The sequence below is a fragment of the Sebastes umbrosus genome, chromosome 14 (assembly GCF_015220745.1).
Source record: "Sebastes umbrosus isolate fSebUmb1 chromosome 14, fSebUmb1.pri, whole genome shotgun sequence".
NCBI classification, from domain to species: Eukaryota; Metazoa; Chordata; class Actinopteri; order Perciformes; family Sebastidae; genus Sebastes; species Sebastes umbrosus.
In genome coordinates, this window is record NC_051282.1 from 19,003,412 (window position 1) to 19,031,328 (window position 27,917).

Consider the following 27,917-nt stretch of genomic DNA (forward strand, 5'->3'; position numbering starts at 1 on the left):
AACAAACTTCTCGTAGCGGTCGACTCCTCTTTACTTCCTGAATGTCAGATCACCATCCTGCTCTCATGTACTATCTTTGTCTCAACCTACAACATTGTACACAATCATCATGGCGACGCAGGATGGTGGGTATATTGAGATAAATACAGCAGCTCTCTCTTCATATCTTCACCTTTATCTTAAACACTGTTAACGGAATAACACATGTTAGTAACTGACATGTTAATATATGACGCTATTAATACAATGTTATGTAAATGAACGTCTCTCCGTAACGTTTTAATGTTCAGCAGTTAGCTGTAGCTAACGTTAACGGGCTGCTAACAGCAGTCACACAGTTACTCAGCTAGATTCAGTGGAAGTGAATGTTAGATTTAACTAGTGTTAGTGTTTTAAAGTGGTTATTGCTGTTAAAGAGGAAACTAAAATGTGGTTAGGTTATGAATGGTAATGACGAAGTAGCAACAAACAGTTTGTGACGTTAACGTGACCAGTTTTATAACCAGTAAAGGCCAACAAACCCAGGATCCAGTGTTTATAGCATAAAGAAGCATGTTTATTTAGTTCAGACGTGGTTCAGTTGTATTGATCAATAATCACCCAACACACAAGGAAGAACTGCTGCCTAGATGGAGAAAAAAAACAAAAAACAGTGATGGAAAGAGCTAGAAAACCCACTAAAGAGAGAGAGAGAGAGAGAGATGGATCTTCATGTTTTTTTATATTTTATTTTATTTATTTTTTTTTTTTTACATTTATCCTTTGATATTGCAATATATTGTTATTAATTGTTTTTTATTTAATTTAATTTTTTTTTTCATTTAAAAATGTATTTCGAACATGTAGAATACAAAAGAATAAAATAAAGAAAAAGATAATGATCATGTGGACAGTCAGAAACAAGTAGTATTTACATACAATGAAAAGCATAACAAAATAAATTGTCAACACTTGTGTTTAAAATTATAGGCTTTTATATTAAGAGATTGGTATATTTTAAAATGGTCAAAAATAAATTTAGAGATGGACAATATGACTTGAGAGGAATGTGATGTGTCAAAAACGAAACAGAAAGTGAGCTGGGTTTCCCCCAATAGTTTTTTTTTTGCTGAGTCATACAGGTCCAGACTTCCTCTCCTGATCAATTTGATATTTGTTCGTTAGCCACACATTAAATATCTGGCTGGCATTTGCTGTGTGGAATATTTTATTTCACAAAGAAGTGTTTTCATTATCAGTGGAGGTGGTAAACCACGATCATTGTAAACATACTACTTATTAAGAACTCACTGTGTTGTTTAAAATTACAGGCTCTAAAATTAAGAGATTGGTATATTATATAAAATGGTACAAATTATGTATAAAGTCAAAAATAAATTTAGAGATGGACAATGTGACTTGAGAGGACTGTGATGTTTAAAAAACGAAACAAAAAGTGAGCTGGGTTTCCCCCAAGAGTTTTTTTTCTCTTGGTGAGCCATACAGGTCCAGCAGGGTCTGAAATTCAGGTTTTTCCTCACCTGCCACTTTGTCACTGAACATTTTTACTGGCCACTCAATTATTTTGTCTGGCACTTCTGAAATCTAAAAGTAGAACGCTTGTTGTAAACGCTGAGTCAGCGGTACCAGACAGTAGAAACATGGCATATATCATGTAACCTTAATCTCAAACTATTTTTAGCTTAGGAATTGCTTTAAAAATATAATATTTGTTAATATAAGGAACACCTACCTGCCATGGTGGCAGGTGTCTCGAAATTTTTCCCTGCCACAGCCAACATTGACCCTGTATTTGGCAGGTGGCAGGTGCTAATTTCATTCCCTGAGGTCCGGACACATTTTTCTCTCCTGAACAATTTGATATTTGTTCGTTATAGCCACACATTAAATATCTGGCATTTGCTGCGTGAAATAGCATAGCTGCTCTAATATTTTATTTCACAAAAAAATAGTTTTTTCATTATCAGTGGAGGTGGTAAATATTCACCTCCACCTCCAGTGTAAAAGAAATTATCATTATATAAATTATTGTAGGGGGGGAATTGGTGGAAAGTGAGGACCTAAAAAGTCGTAGGAAACTTTGTAGATATAAAAAGTAATAATTGAATTAGCAAAATGTATGATTAAAATATTATTTTGGCATTAGTATGATTGGAATATAATATGTTTTGCAGGCTGTTATATTGTTACACCAAATAGGTTGTGTATTGCTCAAAGCGAAGGCGTAATAAGTTTTAGTTTAAGCCTACAACTTTTAAGCAGATAGGAAATATTTAATGTTGTGTTATCTTACTGTATTGTTTTGTAGGAACTAATGGCCTTTCTATTGTATTGTTTTGCCTATTTGCTTGTGTCATTACTAACAGACTGTAATACATTTCAATTTCAGTTTCACAAACTAAGTGAAACTTTGCTTCATTTGGCCGTATTTAATTGTGGTTACAGCCAGACATTACCATTAGGTTGTACAAACAGCACTATAGTACATGCTTCTTTTTTGATGTTTTCTCTGATGATTTTATGTAAATAAAGTATTCTTATAATTTTTTATGGAGGTTTTTAAATAAGTAACGTTAGAGGCAGAGACAAATAAATAAATATGATCCTTTCTGTGAGAGAGAGTGAGAGCGTGGTGGTATTACTAAACAGAAAGAATAACATAGGATTCCTCGAAACACTGATATCAGTGTTGTGTAGACTGCATACACTGTTTAAATGTCATTGTTGCAAGACGCACATGCATGCCGATTATCTCTGTGGTTAGTAGGACACGCCAGATGTGTGTTTCTGAATATTTGCATCTCTGTGGGGAAATACTATTCTGAGGAGTAACAACTGTGCACTGAATTTATGTCTTCATGCTCTTCCAGGAAGTGAAGAAGTCATAATGGAGACTGAGGCAAAGCCAAAAGAAGCCGAAGCACCAGGTGAGGATGCTGAAAAAGGTGACACAGAAGCTACAGTTCACACAGATGCAGGAGACTCCACAACTCAGGACTCTAGTATTAGCAACGGGGACGACGCAGATGACGACCTGGAGAAAGTGGACTTGAAGATTATCTGGAACAAGAATAAATATGATCTGAAAATTCCTGTCGATAACACCGGAGCGCAGCTAAAAGAGAGGATCCACTCACTCACTGGTGAGAACACACAGTAGTTCACTTTCAATGAAATGTTATAGCGGCTGTTTAGAGTGATCAGCAAAGCTTAAAGTAAACGCTCCCCTATGTCTTCCTAGGTCTTCCACCTGCAATGCAGAAAGTGATGTACAAAGGGTTGCTTCCAGAGGACAAGACTCTACGTGAAATAAAGATTACAAATGGTGCAAAAATAATGGTGGTAGGATCTACAATAAATGATGTATTAGCGGTGAATACACCCAAAGAGGTTGTTCAGCAGGAAGTTAAAGCCGAAGAAAACAAGAAAGAGCCTTTATGCAGGCAAAAGGTAAGATTAATGGCGGTTCTGCAGAATAGAGTAAAATATTTATGGAGTTTTGTGATATTAAACCGGCACTGTTATTTCAGCAACACAGGAAAGTTTTGGACAAAGGTAAACCAGATGACATAATGACGTCTATTAAAGGAACAAAGGTGAGAGAAGATGAGGTCAATCCCTGCTTTCGTTTGTCTTGTATTGACCGCCACGGCAGTTCAACGTTGTTATCACAGATGAACGTTAACTATGATTTCAATACCTGACACAAAGACTAACTGGCTTTTTTCTGCTAACAGGAACGATTACCTACAGTGCCTTTATCCGGAATGTTTAACAAGTCCGGAGGAAAAGTTAGACTCACATTCAAACTGGAGCAGGATCAGCTGTGGATCGGAACAAAGGGTGAGAATACAGCTGGCCTCCTTTTAGCCAAATTCACTGCAACACAAAGATGCTGATGATTAAAATGACTTTGTTTCTGTGTATGTTCATCTCTCCAGAGAGAACGGAGAAAGTCCCAATGGGCTCCATTAAAAACGTAGTGTCTGAACCCATCGAAGACCATGACGACTATCACATGATGGTAAGTGTTTCTTGTCGCGACCTGCACATCAGACTTCTCTGTTTTATGAAAAGTTGTAATTCAGGATGTACCGGGAACCGATACTTCGGTACCAAGTCGATGCCAAAATTCGGAAAATGTGACGGTACTCGTTCTTCTACTATACCTGCGGTACCGTAGGTACTAGGGATCAGGGCTCCAGACTAACGGTGTCCTGTAACGGGACCAAAGAAAAGTTTCTTGATAATGCTATATTGTGAACTACTAATCTGTGTTGACATCGGCAGGAGGACAGCTAGTAATACAGCTAGTAATATTAGCTGTTACTGTAGCAGCTGATGGGAAGCACAGTCCTGCTTGGCTAAACAACGGAGCTAACAGCTAACAAGGTTGCATTGAGTTACATTATGATGCTGCACCGATTTGACTTTTTCAGTCCCGATAGCGATACCTGGGCTTTGGGTATTGGCTTATACCGAATACCGATCCGATACCAGTGTTTGATAAATGAGCTGTAGGCCTCACTGTGTAGAAGTGGCTGGGATCATTCTTTTATGTGTAAGGAAACATCAGGCTTGACTTCAACATTGCTTTCTGACTTTGTAAAACAAAAAGCAACAAATAAATACATGGATGAAATTTGTATTGATTTCTATTAAATTAATAAATCGTGCACAAAAAATTAATAGGAATTACAATTCAAAGGTAAACCGTTTTAATGCAGCAACAAATTGGTCAAAACTTAAACAAGAATTACAATTCCAGTATATAATGTATATAGTACCTGTATATAAAAATAGAATTGTATAGATCGGCCCCATTGTCACCGATACCCAATCCAGCTATTTGAGTCAGTATCGGCCCGATATCCGATCCAGTATCGGTATTTGTGCATCTCTAGTTCAGTCTCTATTCTGTAAAAATGAGTGTTGGGCAAAGGTAAATTGTAATGTTATCATGATGTGTTCAAATTAAATCTTGTAAAACTGAGTTTTTGGCAAAAAACTTGAGTCGGATCTTCAGGGATTAATAATAGATTCACAAAAACCAGTATGCAAACAGTAATAAATGAGAGGATGTTAAAGTATATGGGATTTAGTATTTTGTTTTTTACCGTGGTATCGAATTGGGCATCGAGAATCGTGGAATTTCACTGGTATTGCTATTGAAATTTCTGGTATTGTGACATCCCTAGTTGTAATGCTCCGAGGTTGAGACCTGTATGCCTATGGGTCATGTAACAAAGCAAAATGAATAAGGAGAAGTTTCTATGATAACTGTATAGGGAACAGCGAAAAAACAGAGCAGATATGTTTGTTGTGGTACGATGTGTTTAGTTCAGTTATGCTTTGTCTATAAAAGGTCTCTTGTGTGAGTGAACAGTGCAGGTTGAGCTGCTCTCTGAAGTCACTGTAGTGTGTGTTCATCAGAGTGATGGGGGTCATCGTTTTGCTGTTTTGAGCTCTGCAGTGGAGCGGGAAATGTCAGCGCTTTCTCTAGATTAACCTTTCTGTCTGAAGGCGTTGTGTTCTTCTTTGTCAGTGAAATGGAAATCCCAGAACAAGTAACTTAATTGAATCGGACCAGTCTCGTGGAGATCGAGATCTCAACAAAATAAAGTGTCATAGCAGCACTGATAGAATATACATTTTAGGAGAATGTAATAAAGCTCAGCTGATGATTCTGTCAGCTGAGTAAACACACAGCTTTCAAAGTGGTCAGATCGCAGTGCTGTTCACACTAGTATACTAGTATAATGCTGTGAATCTCATGGCTGTTGGCCACAGGTGCATTGAAGAAAAAATGCTGATCATGAGATTAGTTACTGTGAAAGTTTTAGGTAATTTCCAGATTCCTTATCTTCTGCTTCCTCGTTCATGAGGTTTACTACCACCTCCCACTGACTGAACATGTAGATAAGACAGATCCAATAAATATGTGTGGGAGTTTATTCCTGTAAACCTCAGCTGTCTCTCATGGCACATGGATCACAGTATGTACACTGGATGGATACAAACTGCAGAATGGTGGAATCACAATGACATTGCTTTGTGTTACAATGTTTTGGCTCGTGAATGAAATGTGATGCCAGTTACTCGCTCAGAGCGTGTTCCTGCATCACTGAGGAGTTGATAATGTGGAGTAGATGGAAGACGAGATGAGGATTTCAAATGTCAGTGGGCAGGGAGCTTTTCTTCTAAAATAGCAAGCCCATCATTGATATTAGTGATTCACCCTGTTTACTTCAACTTTTGAAGTTAAAAAGAAAGAGGTATGGAGTAATTAATTATTTTGTTTCACTTCAGAATGGCTTTTGGAAGAGGGATGTAGTATACTGCAGAGGAATTTGTCTATTTAATTGAAAGGTCTTACACAAAAGCACCAGTTTAAATACAGCTTGGTCGACTAAGACCAAAACAACCGATTAGTCGACTACGATGTTACAGCCCTAATAACAGTTTTGTTCGTATCCGTAAAATCATGCACCCATTTCTTTCCTCTTGTGAAGGCTTTCCAGTTGGGTCCAACAGAAGCGTCTCAATACTGGGTCTACTGGGTGCCTGCACAGTTTGTCGATGCAATCAAAGACACAGTCCTTGGAAAATGGCAGTATTTCTAATGTGCCTCTTTTTTTGAACTGGGATTGCGAGGAGGAGCCCATGAAAACAGTCAACAGCAAGGCTTAAGGAACTTCTTGGAATACATTCGAAGGAAACGGACGGATGCCTGTGGACTAATCATATTGTTTTTAGGTTAAAAGTGCACTATGTGGCAGCATAACATTTCTCAGCCCTGTTGATCATTCAAGGTTTTCAGCAAATCCAAGGGAAAATGATGAAACAATTGTACAGAAATTGCTAACACTTTTCTTCAGTTATTCTTAAAGAAATAAAACTTATTTAATGAAATGAATCCACCGTTGTTTGTCCTTTCTGTATTCAGTGTTGTATCTTCCCAAACTTTGTCTACATTTATTTTTGATTCTCTTTGTTAGAAACCAAAGTGAACAATGCAGGTCATCCCAGTCATTCTAACACAAATAGATTGAGGTCTGGACTTGGCCACCAGGACTTTAACATTGGCCTTTTAAAGGGTTGTTGTCTTGCTGAAAAATAAATTTCCCAAGTAGCAGGTCCCTTGCAGACTGCAGCATATTTTCCTGCATGGTTTCCCTGTATTTACAGGGCCTTCCAGCCCTGCTGTGATGTGATGTGTGGTGTTTGGCTTATATTAAACATAACCTTTTAATATGATGCCCAAAATACTTGGTCTCCGACCATCGAACTGTGTTTCCATGTACCCCACACACAGGGCTTTATTCAACAGAACACCTATAAAGAGAGGAAATGATAATGGTTTAAAAAAAACAAAAAAACATTAGGATAGTATTCCAAACTTTCTTATTTCCCAGGTCATTAATCCATGTGTGATAAATCCATGCGTCATGTATTTTCATGACTTGCAGTTGGTGTATTATTTCAAGACAGCACAACAGATAAATAAACAGCCCTGTATTTTTAAAATACATGGTTTAAAAGCAGCTTTGTATTTTTGAGTAGAATTCATCATAGTGAAAGGATGTTTGCGCTTCCTACCAGTTTCCCAACATTAGTCATCTTTTATAATTTGCAGTTCACACCACCATTGAGACTCAAGTTGCAGACTATTGGTGAATAACACAACACAGTTATATCTGTTCCTATTTCACTAAACACATGGAGTTAGACACAAAACTAATCTTTTTGATCTCATACGTATTCTATTAAATTCATTGAATTCAAAATCAAATAGGATGTAAAGCCATGGGTTGCAATTCCTCATTTACCATGACATATATTTCAAAAGTTGAAAATTACCATAAAAGACAAAACTGTAGGAAGTTAAAAAACTTGTTTATAAGCCCTATTTTCTAACATTATTACATTAAAATGTGTGATTCTTAATGCACATGTTATCCAAAAATACTCCTGTGTTATTCTCAAAAAGGAATTGTACAGTGGGCATCTCTAGTGCAATGGTTAATCGTCAGAGACTGAGGTGCCGCTTTTCAATTTTTCAATTCAATTCAATTCAATTTGCTTTATTGGCATGACTGTCAGGTGAACAATATTGCCAAAGCGTCAATTCAATAATAAATAATAAATACAAATAAAAAAGAACAAAATAAAAACAAAAACATATACATACATATATACAATTCATTAAGCAAATTACAATATATAGATATTTAAAAAGAACATGCATGTAAATGGAAGAAAACAATAAATAAGTAATTAATGTTTGTTGTGTCAATAAAACAAACAAACAAATAAAAAAAAAACAATTAATACAAATATATTGTAATATCAAAGGATAAATGTAAAAAACAACAAAAAATAAAACCATGACGCTTTTACTCTGAAGGATTCCAGACCGGAACTGACGTTATTGTTTCCGGTAAAAACATGCCCACAATTTCCGGTATGGAACTATGCGTGGCGGGAAGCGGGTAATGCAAACTTCTCCAGCCTTGGACCGACGTTAAAACGACAGTAGCAGTCGGTAATGAATACAACCGTAGAGCGGAAACGGCCACCGCCGGTGAAAGTGTTGTCCAGTCAGCTGAGGACGGCAGAGAGCCGGGGGACCGCAGCAGACAGCGGGGATGGTTATGTTATCAGGCCGGGCAGGGGTCGCTCTCTGCCGGTCTCTCTGGTGTGGATGCAGGGGACCGTCCTGGAGGTCCAGCTGGACACAAACACCGTCCTACTGATGGATGAGACGGGCACCTTCGCTGTTCAAGGCGTCAATAACATCCCCAAAGGGAAACCATGTTTGGCCCAAGGTGAAGCTGGTTCCTGATTCGTCTATTTTAGGTTTTATTATATTTCAGTTTTCTACAAAAATACACCAAACCAGGCCTATAGTTCTTAATAAAAAACTACTGTACTTTAAAGGTCCCATATCGTGCTCATTTTCAGGTTCATACTTGTGTTTTGGGTTTCTACTAGAACATGTTTACATGCTTTAATGTTGAAAAAACACATTATTTTCCTCATACTGTCTTCTTGAATATGCCTGTATTCCACCCCCTGCCTAAAACACTCCGTTTTAGTGCATTTCAATGGAATTGCAACATAATTGCGTTGCTAGGCAACATTTGGGTCCATTTTTACTTCCTGTCAGCTGATGTTATTTACATACACTGCAACAGGAAACTAACTGGGACACATTTAGAATGTTTACGTTTAAAACTGTGTAAAGGTCTAAATAGTGTATATTTGTGACATCACGAATGGACAGAAATCCTGACAGCTTGTTTCAAACGCACAATTTCTGAATACTGGCCGTGTGTATTTCTCTGTATATTGAGGGTTTTGATACTTTCACAGTATTTATATAGCACTTGAACCTGCTTTATAATATAAAAGACACGGAAATTTCACTTTTTACAATATGGGACCTTTAATACTTTGAATATTATTTACTTGATTAATCAATGAATCATTTAGTCTATACAATGTCAGAAGATAGTACAAGGTCTCATCTTCAAATTTCTTGTTTTGTCTGACCAACAGTCCAAACCTCCAAGAAATTAAATTTACAATAAAATAAAATGGAAAAACCAGCAAATCCTCACAAATAAGAAGCTGGAACAAGAGAATTGGCATTTTTTTTCTTGAAAAATAATCGGTTATCAAATCAGTTGCACAATAATATCAACTGACATGACAAGTGTCAAAAGCATGGGGTGTCATGGGTAGCTCTTTTGTTAGCCACATGGTCTACAAGCAGGTTAAAGCAGTCATGGTGACCTGAGATTATTTTAAACCCTGTTATTCTATTTGTGAAAACAGGCAAATGGAAGGGTTCACTGCTTTCCCTCTGTCTAGACCATATAAAAAAATCCAGGTCTAGATTTTAAAAAAGCTCTACTTGGACCAGTTAAAGTGTAAAGACCACATACAGTTCTGTATCCAATTTATTTGTGAAACCTTTATTTTGTGTGAGAAAATAATAAATCTGATAAATGATCTTGCTGTTTTATTCTCCATCTAGATCTGGATTTATCTGGTCTCAGAGGAAAGAAAGTGAAATTTCCCTTTTTTAATTAAAAAAAAAAAAAAATGCTGCCTGCAGGCTTGTATATAATATCTAGTAACTGGAAATTTTAAATATCACCAGAGTCCAGGAGTACTTCAAGTTCCTACTAAAATTGCTAAAAAGAAACAGCAAAACAAATGCAATATTGGTAAATAAATGAGGCTGTCGTCCTTTCTTACAGAGTATTTTAAATCTTAGCAGGACAGGTGAAACTAATAACATTAACAATGCCATTTAAATGTCATTTAAGCCGTCTGCCATGAGAAAGGTCTATTCAGGCTTCAACACTCTTATGGAGATACTGTATGTACACTGCGAATTCATAAGCATCACTGTAGTTTGATATATAAAGGCATGGCTTTTGTCGTACCTAATGGCAAACCACTGCCTATTATACATGGTTTGTACATTAATAGTGTTGAGAATGATCAGACCACAGTCTATTCGTAATCATTCAATTCAGACGATTCCTGGTTTATGTATATAAAAGTCTACCACAGCTAGTCCTGAAAATTGTTAATTGTGTTTAAATAGGGAACATTAAGCTTCAAAATAACGACTGCACATGAATATCTAACAGCCACATCTCCTCAGATCACCGTCCTCTCCTGTCCTCGTTTTCTTGAATCCTTTGTCACTAAACAACTGACCACCTGCTGCTGCTGTTTTTACAGGCAAATATGTCATGGTGATGGGTGTCATCACGGCCGTCTCCCCGGAGCCAGTCATCCGCGCCGTGAAGATGGCAGACCTCTCTGAGCTCTCCGCGCTGCACAGACGGATGTGGAAGCTTGAGGTGGAGGAGCTGCAGCAGGTGCTGGCCTGAACGCAGAGCTGCTGGTGGAAAACGCCGCCTCGCCGATGGCAGGACGACCTGCTCCTGTCATGTGGGTCCAGCTGGGTATATGCAGCATTGAAGTGGTTCTTGACAAATGGAAAAAAACTACCTCAAAGGACTGAACAGCGGATTCTACTTGATGTCAGGCTTCTGACTGGGAGGTGTGATGCAAGAGTGACTAAGACTGAGAAAACTGACTTGTGTTTGTGCATTCAGTATTTATGCTGTGAAGCGTGATGCTTAGTTTCCCCACTGGGCTCCGACAGCAAGGAGGTCAGAGTCTCGAAGAGAAGAAGTGGAGCTGTAGGCCTCGTGTTACCTCTAAAAATGATCTGCCAACGCTTCGGGGAGAAAAATAACACCCAGATTTGGAAGCGTCTTGGAATCGTTAACTTACTATACGAAGTATCTTGTCCGATTTTACCACTAGCATCATCTTTGTAATAATTTGGCATTCATTCAGAGCTGATATAAGATGGTTGTGCAAATATTAAATAAAGATAACACGGATTTTCAAGTACATACTGCACCAGGATGGACATTCAAATCTGTTTTTCAAGGACAAAATATTAAACTTGATTTCTGCAGAAAACAAATAAAGCAAAAAATGTTATCCAAATTAATTTCTGCATGTGACTGAGACGGTGGAATGTAAAGTAAATCTTCTCAAGTACAATTTTGAGGTACTCCTAATACTTTATACTTACATTTTAGAGGGAAATAAAGTACTTTTTACTTCACTACAATTATTTAGACAGCTGTAATTACTTTACAAAGATTTTAAATACAAAATTAGCTTATAATATATTTATTGCTTTTACAAACAGTGTATAAAATTGCTTGTGTTTCACCTCCACCAACTACTATAGTTAAAAGCTGCTTACACATTAATGTATCAGAGAGAAAATGATGACATACAATAAGTGGCTGAGTCCTTTAAATACCTTCACTTAAGGTTTTCAATACAGGACTTTTACTTGAATATGTAATAGTATATAATATGTAATAAGATCTGAATACTTCTTCCCACCACTGGTTCCAGATGTGTAATTAATAAGAACACACAGCAGTTTCAACGCAGATTAAAAAAAGAAGCTTTATTTGGTGTGGTGCCTGTTACACTGGTATACTAAATGATAAATGGAAAGTGGAAATGACCTATGCTGACGGATTAAAATAATAGAAATGTCAACTTTTTAAGTATTGCATACTTAAAACATATCGAAGGTCATTAACATATACAAACTGCTTATGAAAAGGAAATTACTTTAAGGTCAACTGTATCTGAACACGTCTCTGATCGAGGTTTACACATGCTATTTTCGGCACCGTCTTCAGGTGTTCTACTGAATAGTGGCGCATAGCAAAGCTTCAAGTGTCTCCCACTCAGTATTTTGCTGTTAACACTACTGTAGTTCAGATCAGAGTAAACCAGCCACCAATCAGAGGGCCCGGTCCTGAACGCCCCGCTTTTAAAATCATGCTGTGATCAGGCTGCTTCCTGTGCACCTCAGAGGCCCTCAAGGATCGCCTGACTCAAGACTGTTTGAATACTGCATTAATCGCAACAGAGTTTTCAATATTTTTTCATCACATCATTAAATAATGTCTTTAAGCAGAAAACTGTATTTTCCAAAGTCATTGTCATTCGGTGCTATAAGATGGTCTTTTCTGGCTTTGGCAAGTTTCATCAAAAGGAATTCCCTGCGCTCCATCCACTCTTTTAGTTCCTGCTCCCCGTGTGCCAGCTTACACAAGTCATCCTCTGTGCACGTACCTTTGAGGAACCTATCAGAACACAAGATCAACAGGGTCAACCGTCAAAAAAAAACACCGGACTCAGACTGGTAACCGGAGACGCGCGGCGTTCTGCAGGCCGATAATCTTACCTCTCACAAACTTTGAATGTGCCGGTGGGAAAGCGATACTGCCAGCAGTTCTGATCGTCCTCAGAGTTGAAGACTCGGTCTTTGTGTTTTTCTGAAGTGATATGCTGCTGCCACTGCTTCTCACTGTTGCAGTTTTTACCACAAAGCCAACAGTGATTGCCCGCCTGCGAAAAAAAACAGAGCGATCTCATTTACACAACCGATTCATTACAATTACCGTTTGTTGGTTAATAATTCAAAGTTATCGGCGTTTCTTTTAATCGCTTGGGTAAATAACTACAATAAAACAAGACTATCAAAATGTTCACAAAGTCTAACCATTAGGCAATTTCATATTTTACTGCACCCACAGAAGTAAATGATTATCTACCAAAAGAAAGCAATACAACACCGCCGCTAATGACTCTTGTTCTCATAACAGGACAGCATAACAGTTTGAAATCCTAAACTGCAAACTAGGAAAGGAAATTAACTTAATTAAAAGGGAACATATGAAAAACTCCCTTTTTCAGTGCTTGTGCTCGTACATTTGGGTATCTGGAGTTCCTACCAACTCACAAACTGTGAAATAAGACAACCCAGTCAGTTTTTTTGTGGGCTGTCTAGATCAGAAAACATGTGATTCAACAAGCTATTCAGATTTGGCTCCCCTTCCTATGTCACATGCAGGCTCATTAGAACAGCGGTTCCTAACTTGTTTTCCTTGAAGCCCCCCTACTTGTATCTAACCTGTGAAATAATACAACAAATAGTATAATACTGACAATATCAATATCATTATCAAAGTTGAACTTTTAGCAACGATATGCGGCCGGAGAATACCCGCAGCCAATCAGTAAACAGATCCTGTGACTCCAGTGACATGTTGACCATGTGTTGCAAAGAATTTCTTCCTGCATCAAACACGTGAATAATAATACGCCTCCTGGCCGCAGAAAAATGTGATTACTGCGGCGAGCACTTCACCACTGCCTGATGTGAATTCGGCGTAAGTGTGTTATTATAATTTTAGTTATACATGTGCAAATCTAATTTTGACACCCTTAGAGCAGACAAATGGCACACACCTTAAAGAGACAGGTGCTAAAACGGAGCGTTTCAGACAGAGGGTGAATACAGGTATATTCAGACAGACAGTACGAGAAAAATAATGTGTTTTTTTGAACATTAAAGCATGTAAACATGTTCTAGTAGAAACACAAAATGCAAGTATGAACCTGGAAATGAGCATGATATGGGACCTTTAAGCTGCAGGGTTCGACTAAAACTTGGCTCTCAGAGATGGAGTATAAAATAAACACCACTGACCTACACAAACCTCATCACCAGACAAAAAGCAGTGCGTCCTATTTTGCTGGGCTTTTTTTTTTTAAACTCACCACTTCCTCAGCGTAGTCTGTCGGCATGTGGATCTGTTTGCCGTTCTCCCTGACAGAGTTATTGGAGGTCTCGTCACCCCAGCCAGGCTTCTGAGACTGCAGCCACTGCTCATAAAGCTGATCCATATCTGGAACTAAATGCGGGGATAAAAAGAGCGATTACATTTCGGTGCATCCCATACTAATTAAATTCAACCAAGTAAGAGAACCCACGTCTCCTTGACGTTACTCACTGTTGTTTTCCTTCATGTAGGTCCAAAGGTCTCTTTCTTCTAGACTGTGAGCAAACGTGCAATTCCCAATGTACTGACACTTCTTGCCAGCTGTCACATGCATGCAAATCTAAGAGAGGGAAAATAACATTTGGTGAGCATTGCAGGAGATTTTGTTTTTAATCACAAAACACAAAGAACAAATGACCGTGGGGTAGAAAAATGTTTGTACCTCAAATTGAGACGGGATGGGTTTTTTGGTTGGAAGTGGTCGAACTGTTGTCCACTTTTTCCTTTCATGGGAACTTACGAGCACAACCCGTCTGTCTTTTGCCCACCTGAGACAGAAAGACAATCAGTCATCAGCTCACTTCCTGTCCACAATTCAAGTGTGTTTTCAAGACCTTTGTAATTACTCACGTGTGTCTCGCCTTGGCTGAGCAATACTTCTTGTTTTTGTCAGCTTCGCTTAGTTGGCCATTTCTCCAGCACTGGCCACAAACAAACATCATCTTCAGGTTGGGAGGCCCGAATCTCCTCTGTGCGTTGGAAAGCTGCTGATGGGAGTTTGAAGGACGGGTTAAAATCATTGTGATTAACACAAATCAACGGTGATACAACTAAGAGATTTAGAGGGTTATTAGCTGTTATCAAATAACAACAAAGACCAAAGTTAATAGTTGTGTTTAATCTTTATTTAAGTAAATTAATCTGGAGTTTTGCCCACATCTTCTAACACCACCCAACTCAACCCGTTTATAGGATAAGTGAAATACTCGCTTCAGCTCATAAACTTTGTCTGTCAGAGATGAGAAGGAAGCGAGATGCATCACTCCTTTGCTACTTCCATCATCAGCCGGAAAAAACTGTGTTTAATAATTCCTTTTTAACTGCTAGATTTACTAGCCCAACGTGACATTTTTACTTGCCCTGGGCAAGCGGGCAATCCTCATTGTTGAGCCCTGATTTAGCCAAAATATAGACCAATAGAGTGATTTTGTTTTAACCGAAAGCAAATCAAATCCAAGGAAATAGCATAAATTAATATATGGTTACAATTCCACAAATTGCATTAAAAAAACACAAAATACCACCAAATATTTATGTTGAATTTAATATATATCATATATATATATATATATATATATATGATATATATTTGATATATATTTGATATATATGATATATATATATATATATATATATATATATATGATATATATTTGATATATATTTGATATATATGATATATATATATATATATATATATATATATCATATATATTTGATATATATATATATTTTTGATATATATATATATTTTTGATATATATATCATATATATTTGATATCATATATATTTGATATATATATATATATATATATATATATATTTGATATATATATATATATATATATATATATATATATATATATATATATATATATATATATATATATATATATATATATATATATTATTGAAGTCAAAACCAAGAGGCCGTATTAACCTCAGTCTGATAAGAAATTAGGAAACACTAGTAAGCAATAAACATGAGATATGTTGGGCTTACCTGGGTTCCCTGCAACGACGCTGTTGCATTCCAAAACTTCTTTGCCTCTAGGACAATACTTTCATGAGTGATACCTATAAGTAACGAGTAAAGATATAAATTATATTCAATTTGACAAATATTGTCAAACGGTTGTTTTAGAAGAGAACTGTGTTCCAGGTCCAACACTTGGGAGAGTATTTCAACAGTCTTACCGAGCTCGTGCTGCATCATCCAGACCTTCAGCTCGATGAGGCTGTGGGCATAGAAGCAGTCGTCCTCTCGCACGCAGCCGTAGCGGACTTCGTGGCGACAGAGATCCAGCTGGCACTGAGGACTCAGGGGTCGGATTTTGGAATAGCGGACTGTATTCTCCTTCAAAATGTGGACCAGGCACCTGAGAGACAAACAGGACAAGCTTAAAATCCGGCTCTTTTATTCCCTCACATGTTTGCTCAAGGTCTTGTGTGCTTTGGTAAATTACTTCAACTATAAATTAAACGGCTAATTGTGGCTGTAAAATGTGAAATGACATACTTATGATCCTCAAAGTCGTGCTTTGTCACTGGATGAGAGCAGAGTGAAAGGTCGTCTTTGTTGGTTTTGCTGATTATTCTGGGTTTGTGGTCAAAGCACACCTGCAAATTAAACAACATGCATTTGGAAAATGTCATTAGTCTATAAAAACACAGCAGATTTACTACAGCACTGACAGAAAAAGGAGCTACGTGGCCGACACTCTCTGGATCAAACATCACTCTGAAAGTCCCTCAACAAGTGATCCAAGTAAGCCAGCTACTAATGAGCACCAGACAAACTAATGAGGCGCCAATGGGAAGCACAGCATTACTTTTATCACATTAACATTTTTGTATTTCATGGCCTTAATTTTGCCCTGGATAAAGCAAAAATCCATGCTTATAAATGTATAAATGTAAGAAGCATATTTGAGGTAAATATCCATTTACAATGAGACAAGCTTTTTTCCCCCCCCTCCCAGCAGCCCTGTACCACATTGTATATTAAACCACCACAACAGTCTGAGGTCATACTAGTTTTTAAAACAGGTGATTTAAATAAAATACTCACTCCACAGAGAAACATGAATATCCCATGATGCTCCTGTAAGATCTTGGGGACAGTCAACCTGACGTTGGAGTTGGGCCCGTAGGGATCGAAGAGCAGCTCTCTGGAGATGAACCCTTTCCGCTCCAGAGTCCAGACATCAATCTCTTCCTGGCAGTATGCAAATGTGCAGTGGCCGGGGTACAGGCACTCTTTTCCTACAGCCACCTCTGAAACAACACAGGTAGCGTGTTAGCATCAGCTGTTAACCACACATGACGTGTGCAACAAACAACGGCAAACAAAGTGACAGCAGCTGCACAAAAAAACGTGGAATATTTATGTGTAATAATAAATAGGTAGGTAGGGAAATACACGACCAAGTAATGGTGAAATATTGTATTACAAAATAAGCCATTTATGATATTTTTGAGCTTCTCTAGGAAAATCACATTAATGGGATTTGTAGGTTAAAAAAAAGAAGAAAATAATAATATGAAGGCAAATGCAACAATTTCAGAGCACGGTAAATTTACACGTTTATACATGTTACCTTTACAAATGTAATAAGGTCCAACATATTGTGTTTTTGTTGGTCTTGGCCGAATGAGTTTCCACGTTTTGTCCGGCGAGTGCTTGAATCTGCCGAGTAAAGCGTCCTTTTTGCATTTATGCTCTTCTGTATGAAGTGTGTAATCCAACACACCGGGCCCTGTGGATATACAATAATTATCACATTAGACTTAACAGTCCTTCCCCTATCCTTAAAAGACGCAACTGGACTGTAACGAAACGGTTCCTCACCAGTTTTGACGTAGCAGATCGAGCACGCTTGTTTGAATTCATGTGTTTCAGCTAACGGGTTCTTCGCTAAATCCACAGCAGCAGGAAGAAGACCCTTCACTTCAGGCATACCCACAGCCATCCCCATCGGGGCTTCCTTATTGTTCAGCTGTTCAGACAAAAAAAGATGATTAAATATAAGCCTCTAACAACGCCTAGGACTGACAATGCCTAATAATTAATAAACAAAAATGTACCTGTGGCATGAATGGACTCTGAGCATAATCTGAAATTTCCACAGATGGTAGAAAAAGATTAATTGATTTAGCAGATTACGTATTGGTCAGCTGATATTGTTTTTTTATTTGAACCAAAGCAGCATACCTGTTTTATAGTCGTTTATGTTGAGACTATCCAGGGAGTCCAGTGGTGGGGGGAGGGCGTCAAATGTGTCCATACCAAAATACGTACTTGACCCCGACTTGTGATACAGCGGCGGCAGAGTGACGGTGCACTGCTGGGCGCTGCTGTGGAGAAACGGGTTGATGTGAGATGGCATCAGGAATGGACTCGACATGGAGCTGCTCGAGGCAATACTGGTTGGCAAAGGAAGAGGCCCCTTCATTGTGGGGATGACCTGGAAAGGAAGAAGACGCACCAAGAGTCACACTTCTGCTTCAGATATCAACACGCTGTCAACATTTTACGTCATCTCTGCTCACTACTAACCAGAGCCGATTCGGGGCCAGCCTGGTCCAGCAGATCGTCCAGGTCGTCCCCGATGATGTCCGCGTCAAAATCTTGACTGGTATCGAGCATCGTGCAAGGCTTGCTGGTTCTGCACCCGTTAACAAATGTGGGCACGGGAAGGGGGACCGACGAGGGTACGGATATGGGCAGGGAAACGGACTCGAAGCCCGGCGGTTCCGACGGCGTTACGGAGGAGATACTGTTGCTAAGAGGAAGCTCATCCGCCACTGCTTCACTTAGAGGTGGGTGCGCTGCCACTGGAGCTTGGATTGGAGCCGGGGATGGAGCCAAAACGCTGCTATCCTGGGTTAGCCGAGGCACTTCTAAAAACACATAAAGGGAAAAAACTGGATGAGTGACTTTTGTCCTCCATCTTTCATTAACAAATCAAAGTTGTATCACGTTTAATAACTTACCAATTTCTATATCTTCAACTGAAGACGAGCCATGGGAAAACTGAAAAAAAAAATGCAGAGGAAATTCATTAAACGACGTATTTCTTGGGAGAGTATAGATATATATTTCAGAACGTTATGTTGCTCACCTTGTCACCTGATGCATCTTGATAATTTGATCCTCGCAAAACATTCAAGGCAGGCTGTTGAAACAGAATTAGATGAATTAAATTATGACTTTATGTTCATTATATAGCAGGACAGCCCTCATTGCATGTGCATAAACAGCCTAAATCTGAGTCAAATTTATGACATTAACTATAACATTTGGACTCCCAAGGACACTTCCAACTCACTCTATATGGTTGTCAATTTTATGTCATTCACACGTACCTTACTCCTTACATAAGCTTTACGGATTTTCAATCCCAAAATTTTGGCAAGGTCCTGAGTCAGTTGTGTGACACTGGTATCCTGAGGAAACAATACAAAGTGACGGTGGTTATACAAACACACTCTGGGAAATCACTTAATTTTCATTAACCTTTATTTTATGACATGTTTTCCTTAATATATTTTATCAAAAGTATTTTTTTTTGTCATCTGCAAGGATTTTATTTTGCACATATGTATTTTTGTGAAACTTGCTTTTATGAATCAAGACTGATCTGCTCATTTTGTATGCATTTCAGCAACCCTTCGAGGGTGCGACACACCCCTAAAGTGCGGTTGTTTGTTGCCTTTAAACTTCAGTATTTTATCATGCTGGAGCTGAAGCTCGTTTGAATCTTTGTCAAAATGTTCCCCAACACATCCAGACTGATACTCCTCTCCATATAAAGAAGTATATGACAGTGATGCAGTGTGATGGGGAACAAAAATGAATAGAAATGTAATAAATTAGGATTGGCCACTACAACAGCAAAACACATCTCTGAAACCTTTTAATTAAATGTGTTTGCTACGGACAATAGCTTTGCATGAAATGTCTTAATTCAAACCAAAAGAGCGCGTGCCGCTAACAGTCACACAACAATGAACGGCGTGTCAGGCAACACGCCAGAAGCATCATGAGTCCGCTGGGTGTGCTGATACCTGCAGGCAGCTCTGGATGGCGTTTCAATTTGCTTAATTTTCCCTCAAATTTGCTGAGAATAAAAGCGCGAGTGTTTCTCCTGCACATTTGGATAAATCAACATAACACCGCGCAGGTGTTTTCACCTTACCTGAGGCACTGCTAGAGAGCATTTGGCAACAGCCTCGTAGGCCTCTTGATGTCTCCCCATCTCCTTCAAGGATTTCGCTTTTCTGTACAGAGCTTTGTAGTTGCCCTCGTTCAGCTGGAGAGCCTTTTCACAGTCTTCTAACGCTTGGTCATACAGTCCCTAAGAAACAAAACATGTCCCGGAGTTAGACAAGCTATACTTAACCGTCGTGCTGTAACACAGAACAAAAGCAACCGCCGTTTGATCATAAATGGACTTTACGTGTTCAGTGAGTTGAGTCAGGTATGGGTGCGGTTTCCCTACAGACGGTAGAGTGTTCTTACTGTCATGTAACATAATTCAATGCAGACAAACACAGACAGGAAAGAGGAACTGAATGTTCCTCTGAAAACATCAATTCTTCCCAAATGGACGTTTTCTCAGTGGATCCTGAGTTTCTCAACTGATTCAGATGTTTGGCGAACAGCATTTGACACCAAAATACAGAATTTATTACTACAACATATACGTCGGTAGGGTATTTTTATTATTCTTGAGAGCTGTAGAGGAACCTTTTACAGTATGCTGTTATTCACCACCTTTGATTCAGTGATTTACAGCACTTTTAACATGACACTTGGCGATAAAAGGTGTCAGACCGCCTATATATTACCTGTGCTGTCTAGAAAAGAGCTCCAGTAGAGCTTGTGAGCCGTCACTCTGCATCACATGATATTGGATTTTATTACGCTATAAGTCACTTCATTGTGCATGCAACTCACACCTCTCAGATGGATCATTATTTGATGTATTCATAAAAAATACTCAATTCATCAACTTCCTACCGCATTAATGCATTTCTTCCATTTAATCCATTTGTGCATGAATTATTGTCCATCTCATGGAACCTCAAAGCATCTCATTATGTTGTCAAACTAAGGTTACTGGTTTCAGATTACACTCCTTAATTCTGTGTAATAAGAGGCTAGTAAATAAACTGGTGAATATAGACACCAGTAATAACTTTTTGCTATAAAAGCCATAGTTTGATAGCCGAGAGTTGGATACGGCCACACCACGTTTCCCGTTCAATGAAACTGCTCCGCACTCAGCCGGAAGAAGGAAGTGATGTCACCACCAGCACACCCCCGTTTACATCCTATGATGTATGCAAAGTAGATTCAAAGTGAAAGAAATTAAATCTTGTTACAAAAAGGACAAGGGTCAGTCCCACCCCACTACGCCTAATGAACTAACTATACTCCCTGTCCTCAGGCGAACTAGGAATGTCTAACTGGAAGGTGCGCAGTGTGTCAACGTGCGCAATTCTCCGCAACCTCTCAAGTATTGTCCTGTGCTTTCATGAGGCAGAGTTGGCAATTCTGAAACTAATGCTGGTATAAAGATCCTCTTTTTGGTTTTATTATGACTAAGTGCTTGAAATGAGGTAAATAGTGTGTGTGTACGCAATACAAACAGGCTGTGGATCTTGACAGATGATGTCATGGTTGATATATTACGACAGTTACACCCAAGTTCAACAGGTCAACATGTCTGCCATGAGAAAAGTCTATGCTAATTGTCTCTATATTATTGATAGAATATACTGGCATTCAAGTAGCCAATCAAATATAAGCTTTTTATATATACACACTACAGGTATGATGCCGATTCAGAGAGTGAAGGTCGATGAAGTGCAAAGATTCAACACAAATATGTCAGTTGACAGCTCAACTGTACACAATGCACATGAATAGCAAAACATGCTGAGGACATGTCCCAACAAAACCAGTTCATGGTAAACATTGCCTAATAGGGACAGAAGCAGGGGATCCTTCTAAAAAGTATTTTCTCTTCTGAGGACAACAATGTGGTACAACACAGAGCTCGTCTTTTGAAACTGCAGTGACATTTAAGAACCTACTTGTATTTTGACATTTTGTGAATTGTGTTTTGGTATAGGTGATTTGTTTTAAACAGTGCAAGCAACCTTTTTGGTTTTAATGAGACCAAAAACTGCTTTTTTGTATTTTAACTTGTACTATTTAACTGCATATGTAAGCTGTTTTAGTAGATTCAAAAGGGCGAGGGAATTCAAAGTGATCGGGACTGAAACAAGACTCCAGTGTGATGGTCACCGTCTACTTACCGGAACAATGTTCAGGTACGCGGCAGCTCGATTTGCATACAGCTTTTCCATTAAACCTATTGGAACACAGATTTCTTCTGAGTCGGCATAGTCTGCTATACTCAAGGCTTCGGTGTACATCTCAATGGCTTTAGTCCATTCTCCTTCTTTGAACACGTCGTTTCCTTCTCCGAAAAGATTCCACACGAGATCCTTAATGAACACCTGAAAAAGAGAACCAAATCAGTACAAAATAAACATAGGGCAGCTGATGTGTCAGCTGCCTTTCGTGTGACCAAGTTGAAAGGAATAGCTTGGGTGTTTTGAAGTGGGGTTGTATGAGGTACTTATACAGGCCCACCTAAAAAAATCCATATCAGTTTAGTGTTCAATATATTTAGAATACTTTCACCGCTTTATCTTGCCATCAGACAACCAATCCAACCTGGAACTGAAGCTGTTATCTGTGCTCTCTTCAAAGCCACCAGACTCCATTGACAAAAACTGTAATTTTACCTCACAGAACCCTTTAAAAACACCAAAATCACACAATAGCGCAGACAAATTAACTGATCGAGGCGGCGGTAGACCGGCAACTCCCGTATTCTGCGAGGTAAAAATGACTGTTTTTGTGAATGGAGTCTGGTGGCTTTGAAGAGAGCACAGATAATATAGCGTACACTTAAACCGATTAATTTCTATTAAGTGGCTAAAATACATTTTGCTGTCAGCTCTGTCCACATCAGTACATTACTTTGCTCCTGTGCAGTAACTCCTGTCTGTTTCTCCAAACTGGTGGCATGCTGACCATCATCTACTGTAGGTAATACACTGACTATTGATAAGTTCCTCATACAACCCCACTTCAAAACATCCAAACTATCCCTTTAACTCAATGCAATACAAGTGTTGATGCAAAACGGAAGCGGGGAAAACCCCACATTAAAATTTACATAGCTTACCTCATACTGGTCTTGACTTCCAGGAAATGGAAGGGTTGACCTGAAAGCAGAAGAAAGTTCACGTTACAAACCTTAATAGTGTCAGCAGAATAAGAAGAACATAGATAAGAGTGAGAAGGAACAGTTTGGATTAAAGTTCAGTAGCCTTCAGAGCACATTAAGTTTCATTCAGTACAAAGTAGGACTGCAGATAATGTCATGAATCATTTGGTCATCCTCCTAAACATCTTATTCTTCATATTCATCTCAATCAGTTGAGTGAAGCTGCTTAATTATCAATGGATTTAAATTGCCACGATAATAATGTCATTATATTTTGTGATTCATCAGTTAATATCTAGTGTACTTAAGCTGCTATAGTACATGCTGTTCATTAAAATAGCAGATCTGAACTTAAGACAGAGACGTCAACACAGGAAGGTGTGTGTGTTTATTTGTGTGTCAGTGGTTTGACAGGTTGCTGTGTGTGCAGGTGCTGAAGGCATTGACTGCTGAATGCAGGTAAGTCAGCAAAAGCAACATTCTGTAAATAACCTTTCACTCTTCAAAAAAAAAAGATTAAACTCAGCATTGAAAATGTTTATAATTATTACATTTTATTTTCTATTTCTAACACTGAAAAAAATGCCAGCTATTATTTATATGATTGCTGTGTCCAAACTAACAACAAGCCACAAATGAGGAGAATACTTAATAAAGGGTATAATACACATCTGCATGCTGACACAGAACGAAAGTTACTGTCAATATTACAGTTAATAATCATTTGGTGCGTTGTGAAATTGGGCAGATGACTTTTGGAACTACCTTCATAATCATGTCATGATGGGAACCTTTTGCAATAATTACTGTGAATCAGCTGCCGTCTTTCCTCTTTTAGTTTGAGTTTAGATTCTCAGACATGTTGCGCGTCAGTCTCAGTGTTTTGCACATCATGACGTCAGTGACGTTCCAAGCTGACTGTACGACGAGGAATGCGGAGCAGTAATTTTAAGTATCACTTTTGTTTCACAAATAAAAGGCCCAGTCAGATTAGGTGAAATGCAACACTGGCGCCAACCTGGCATAGCTCTAAAAAAACAATACGTGGACAACACACTGGGAGTCGGCCTGATGTGTGAATACAAAGCTCAGATCAGATCAGGAGAATATCTAATATATAAAACACAAAACTAACGTAAGAAGCCAGCCAGTAATCAGCTGTCTCTCGCTACTACTCAGCTGATATGAACAACAATACATGATGCAAGGGCTGACTAATCCATTCTTGCATCATGCGGTTAGAGAGGTACCCGTACAATTTCATTTAATAAAGGACACATAAGCACAGGAAGACAAGTAGCTTGGTAAGAGTCTTCATCTAGTTATCCTCTACAATGTTTCCAAGATAGGTCAAGGAAAACTTTATTATCCCCTAGGGGCAATTTGTTGTACAGTGAGCAGTACCACACAGTCATCAAACAAATACAATAAACACTATAAATAGCCTATTAAAAGGCAATAAATACAAAAGCTCACAACATACAACATTACAGGGCATTGTTTAGGAAACCAATGGCAAACTGTATCTGCGGCCTGACAGGAGCAACCTGAACACAATGGTAAGGGGATGGCTAGGATCAGCTAGGACTGACTGAACCTCCTTCAAGGTCCTACTTTGGAATAGAGGAGTCAAGTCATTCAGGGTGGTGCCTGCAATTTTGCCGCACACTTTGACTATACCCTGCACCCTGTTCCTGTTTTTGAGGGTAAGCAACCCATACCAGCTGATGAAAGAGAACGTCAAAACAGACTCCATAAAACAAGAATAAAACATTTTCATAAAAGTGTTTGTCCACCTTAAAACTACAAAGTTTACGGCAAAAACACATCCGCTGATGACAAGCTTTTTTTTTTTTTTACATACAGTGTCCACCTGAGTCTCAAAGGTTCGCCTGTCATCCAGTAGCGTGCCAAGGTATTTGTACTGCTGCACCACCTCAAACAGCGTGATCATTAAGCCTTAATCTACTGTCATCTCTTTTGTTTTGGATACGATGACAAAGAAAGTCTAGCAGGCATGGCAACATTAGGAAAGTGTCACAAACACAAGATCAGAACAGTCACATGATGACACTTACTGGATGAACTGTAGGCCTTTCTGAATCTCCTGCCAGCGACTCCTTCTGTCCTGACACGCTTCGGACATGTTTGTATAAATACCCACTCCTCTGTCAGCACCTGAAATCACAATAGATATGATATATATACACAATCATCTGGTTAAAGTCACTGGCAGCAATTGCATGACTCAAAAAACACTCCTTACGCATCACGAGTCCTAATCAGCAGGTTGTCTAACTGGTTTGCTGACAGTTCATACAATTGCAGTGTTCATTATAGTACTGATGAAGCTTCAATGTGTGTATCACTTCCGCATTTAGTAGTGACGACACACATGTAGTTCCGGAAATTGAGGCTCAACATTTTTTTATTAGCTCGCGGGCTGATAACGTTATAACATTATAACAAAAACAGCTCAGTATGAACAACATTAAACTGGAAAAGTACACATCTGAAGCTGTATGACGATAAAAGGGTGTGTTCGTTTAGCCCGGGTAAACTGTTTAAACATAGCATGTGAACGCAGGGAGGTCCATTATCGGACAGCACTATTTCAGCTTTTTTAAAGTCAGACAAACACAAGTTTCACAAGATACGACTATAAACAATCACCTTTTATGTCCTAAAACAGTTTGTATTGAAGTATATAACATTTACTGCTTATTTATCGTGTTATTAACATGTTAATATATATAAAGAGACCGGAAGATGATGATAATATCACTATCTTCCTCCTTCTGCAGGACACTGAGTACAAATATAATAGCAATATCATGTGCAATACTACTTTTTACATTCTCATGTGCAATATCACTGTCCATTGTGTGCAATATTAATATCCAACACGTGCAATATTACTTATTTTTCTTTGTTTGTTTGCTTACTTTACCTTTTTTTATTTTACTTATCTTATTTACTCATTTCTACTATATGTATATTACTTAATTGTTATTCCATTAGGCACTGCTGCTAGAAATAGTACTTTTTTATTTACTCATTTCTACTATATGTATATTACTTAATTGTTATTCTATTAGGCACTAGTGCTAGAAATAGTACTTTTTTATTTACTCATTTCTACTAAATGTATATTACTTAATTGTTATTCTATTAGGCACTGGTGCTAGAAATAGTACTTTTTTTATTTTACACACTTGAATTCATTGTAATTTTGTTGTATTTTTTTAGCAATCTCTGGCACAATAATTTCCCTCAGGATTAATAAAGTTCTATCTTATCTTATCTTATATTTAGCCTGTTTTGGACACACAAAAGCCAATATGAACTTTATTTCTAAGAGCATTTGTTGGAGTATAGCAGCTGTAATCGCTCCAGGGCTGACTGTGGAGAAAGACGTCATGTTTTATCCTTTTTTATGAGTGAGAAGTGAGACAAGAGGAGGCGTCCGATAACGGAAGCATCGCATTTAGCGCACGTGTGTTATACCCCGCCGCCGAGAGTTCCTAGTTAGCAATCATCATCTAAGCTAGCAAAACGTTAGCTCACATAGTTTTAAACCATCGTAACACGTTGAAACACACAAACAGGGTTTCCAGACATACTGGCCTTCGTGACAGCTGAAGAGGAAGTTTGTAGGAAGTGAACCTAACAAAGCAGAGAGCATCAGCATGCCTCAAGTTAAACTAGTTCCTCCTCAACAGCAGACAATAGCGACCAGTAGCTGCAGGTAAACCTGCTACATATACACATAGATTATCACAACAAAGCCTGCTGGACGTACTTACATGAATGGATCTTTATTCCGAACAACCCTTGCGTCGGTTGTGTTAAAAGGAGGGCGCGTGGTTTCTGCTTTTTAGCTTCAATAACTTGATAGCTAGTTTGTGCTGCTGAAGGCCGCCCGTTGCTTCTTCTTCTTCTGATCTGAGTAGAGGTAGATTAGAACAGCGACTCCAGCGCAGTGCTGCCCCCTACCTACAGGCAGCAGGAGGACACGAGAGCGTCACTCCACATAGTGAAATGACAACTTCAATAAGCATGGATTAATAAATCAATAAGTCTATAGTACAGGGGTCAGCAACCTTTACTATCAAAAGAGACATTTTAGGCAAAAAAAACAAAAAACTAAATCTGTCTGGAGCCACAAAAATAATTTGATTAATGTACAGATTGACCTGTTCGCTTCCTTTAAAGCAAAATAATTTTGCTAACCACATTAAAATTTGTGTTGGAGAGAAACTTTGAATATCTGTTTAATAGGTGTGTAATTGACCTGTTTGCTTCCTTTAAAGCAAAATCGTTTTTTATTTTTTTATTTTTTTAAATAAGGGATGAAATACAAAGGGAAAATCGTGGCTACATTTGTTTTTAATATTATTTTCGCTACAGTTAATTACATATTTATTTTTTTATCGAGTCATTTATTTATTGATTCATTTTTCTTTAATTTATTTTGGTAGGTTTCATAGGGTACAGGAAGCAAATTAAAGGAAACTACAACAATGTAACACATAAACAACAACTTAAATGTATAAAAACACTTCTGTATGTAATTCTATGTAATATTATGACTTTATTCTGGAAAACTTTGATTTTTTTTTCCCTCAA

At 38.3% G+C, this 27,917-nt stretch overlaps 3 protein-coding genes across 4 annotated transcripts; 2 read left to right on the top strand and 1 right to left on the bottom strand.

Annotated features, from left to right (window-relative positions):
* On the top strand, window positions 1–6,916 carry ubfd1 (ubiquitin family domain containing 1). The gene is made up of 7 exons (XM_037791982.1): window positions 1–125; window positions 2,871–3,143; window positions 3,242–3,450; window positions 3,531–3,596; window positions 3,738–3,843; window positions 3,942–4,024; window positions 6,513–6,916. The coding sequence occupies exons 1-7, from the start codon at window positions 110–112 to the stop codon at window positions 6,621–6,623; spliced, it is 864 nt and encodes a 287-aa protein (XP_037647910.1). The 5' UTR covers window positions 1–109; the 3' UTR covers window positions 6,624–6,916.
* A 1,541-nt stretch (window positions 6,917–8,457) lies between these two features.
* On the top strand, window positions 8,458–11,533 carry rmi2 (RecQ mediated genome instability 2). Its single transcript, XM_037791983.1, has 2 exons — window positions 8,458–8,828; window positions 10,762–11,533. Exons 1-2 carry the CDS (start codon window positions 8,549–8,551, stop codon window positions 10,911–10,913), a joined length of 432 nt encoding a protein of 143 aa, XP_037647911.1. The 5' UTR covers window positions 8,458–8,548; the 3' UTR covers window positions 10,914–11,533.
* Window positions 11,534–11,718: 185 nt separating this feature from the next.
* zc3h7a (zinc finger CCCH-type containing 7A) lies at window positions 11,719–27,275 on the bottom strand. 2 transcript variants are annotated; one of them, XM_037791981.1, is made up of 23 exons: window positions 27,095–27,275; window positions 25,367–25,466; window positions 23,247–23,286; window positions 22,306–22,509; window positions 20,178–20,336; window positions 19,345–19,425; window positions 19,101–19,154; window positions 18,973–19,012; window positions 18,536–18,879; window positions 18,191–18,443; window positions 18,064–18,092; window positions 17,828–17,975; window positions 17,577–17,735; window positions 17,048–17,253; window positions 16,496–16,596; window positions 16,174–16,355; window positions 15,980–16,053; window positions 14,826–14,959; window positions 14,638–14,743; window positions 14,427–14,535; window positions 14,194–14,327; window positions 12,815–12,978; window positions 11,719–12,713 (listed from the first exon to the last, which is right to left on the bottom strand). In XM_037791981.1, exons 2-23 carry the CDS (start codon window positions 25,432–25,434, stop codon window positions 12,524–12,526), a joined length of 2,979 nt encoding a protein of 992 aa, XP_037647909.1. In that variant the 5' UTR covers window positions 25,435–25,466; window positions 27,095–27,275; the 3' UTR covers window positions 11,719–12,523. The 2 variants fall into 2 exon arrangements, with proteins under 2 accessions (XP_037647909.1, XP_037647908.1); XM_037791980.1 differs by having other exon boundaries at window positions 14,826–14,962; window positions 27,095–27,274.
* Window positions 27,276–27,917: the final 642 nt, after the last annotated feature.

Excerpts from the sequence above, each read along its gene's own strand:
- ubfd1 (XM_037791982.1), top strand. Across the intron at positions 3,144-3,241 it reads GAGGATCCACTCACTCACTG|GTCTTCCACCTGCAATGCAG; the intron begins GTGAGAACACAC and ends ATGTCTTCCTAG. Across the intron at positions 4,025-6,512 it reads ATGACGACTATCACATGATG|GCTTTCCAGTTGGGTCCAAC; the intron begins GTAAGTGTTTCT and ends CCTCTTGTGAAG.
- rmi2 (XM_037791983.1), top strand. The coding sequence starts at position 8,549 with ATGAATACAACCGTAGAGCGGAAACGGCCACCGCCGGTGAAAGTGTTG. Across the intron at positions 8,829-10,761 it reads GAAACCATGTTTGGCCCAAG|GCAAATATGTCATGGTGATG; the intron begins GTGAAGCTGGTT and ends CTGTTTTTACAG.
- zc3h7a (XM_037791980.1), bottom strand. The coding sequence starts at position 25,434 with ATGTCCGAAGCGTGTCAGGACAGAAGGAGTCGCTGGCAGGAGATTCAG. Across the intron at positions 20,337-22,305 it reads CGTACCTGAACATTGTTCCG|GGACTGTATGACCAAGCGTT; the intron begins GTAAGTAGACGG and ends TTTGTTTCTTAG. Across the intron at positions 19,013-19,100 it reads AAGATGCATCAGGTGACAAG|TTTTCCCATGGCTCGTCTTC; the intron begins GTGAGCAACATA and ends TTTTTTTTTCAG.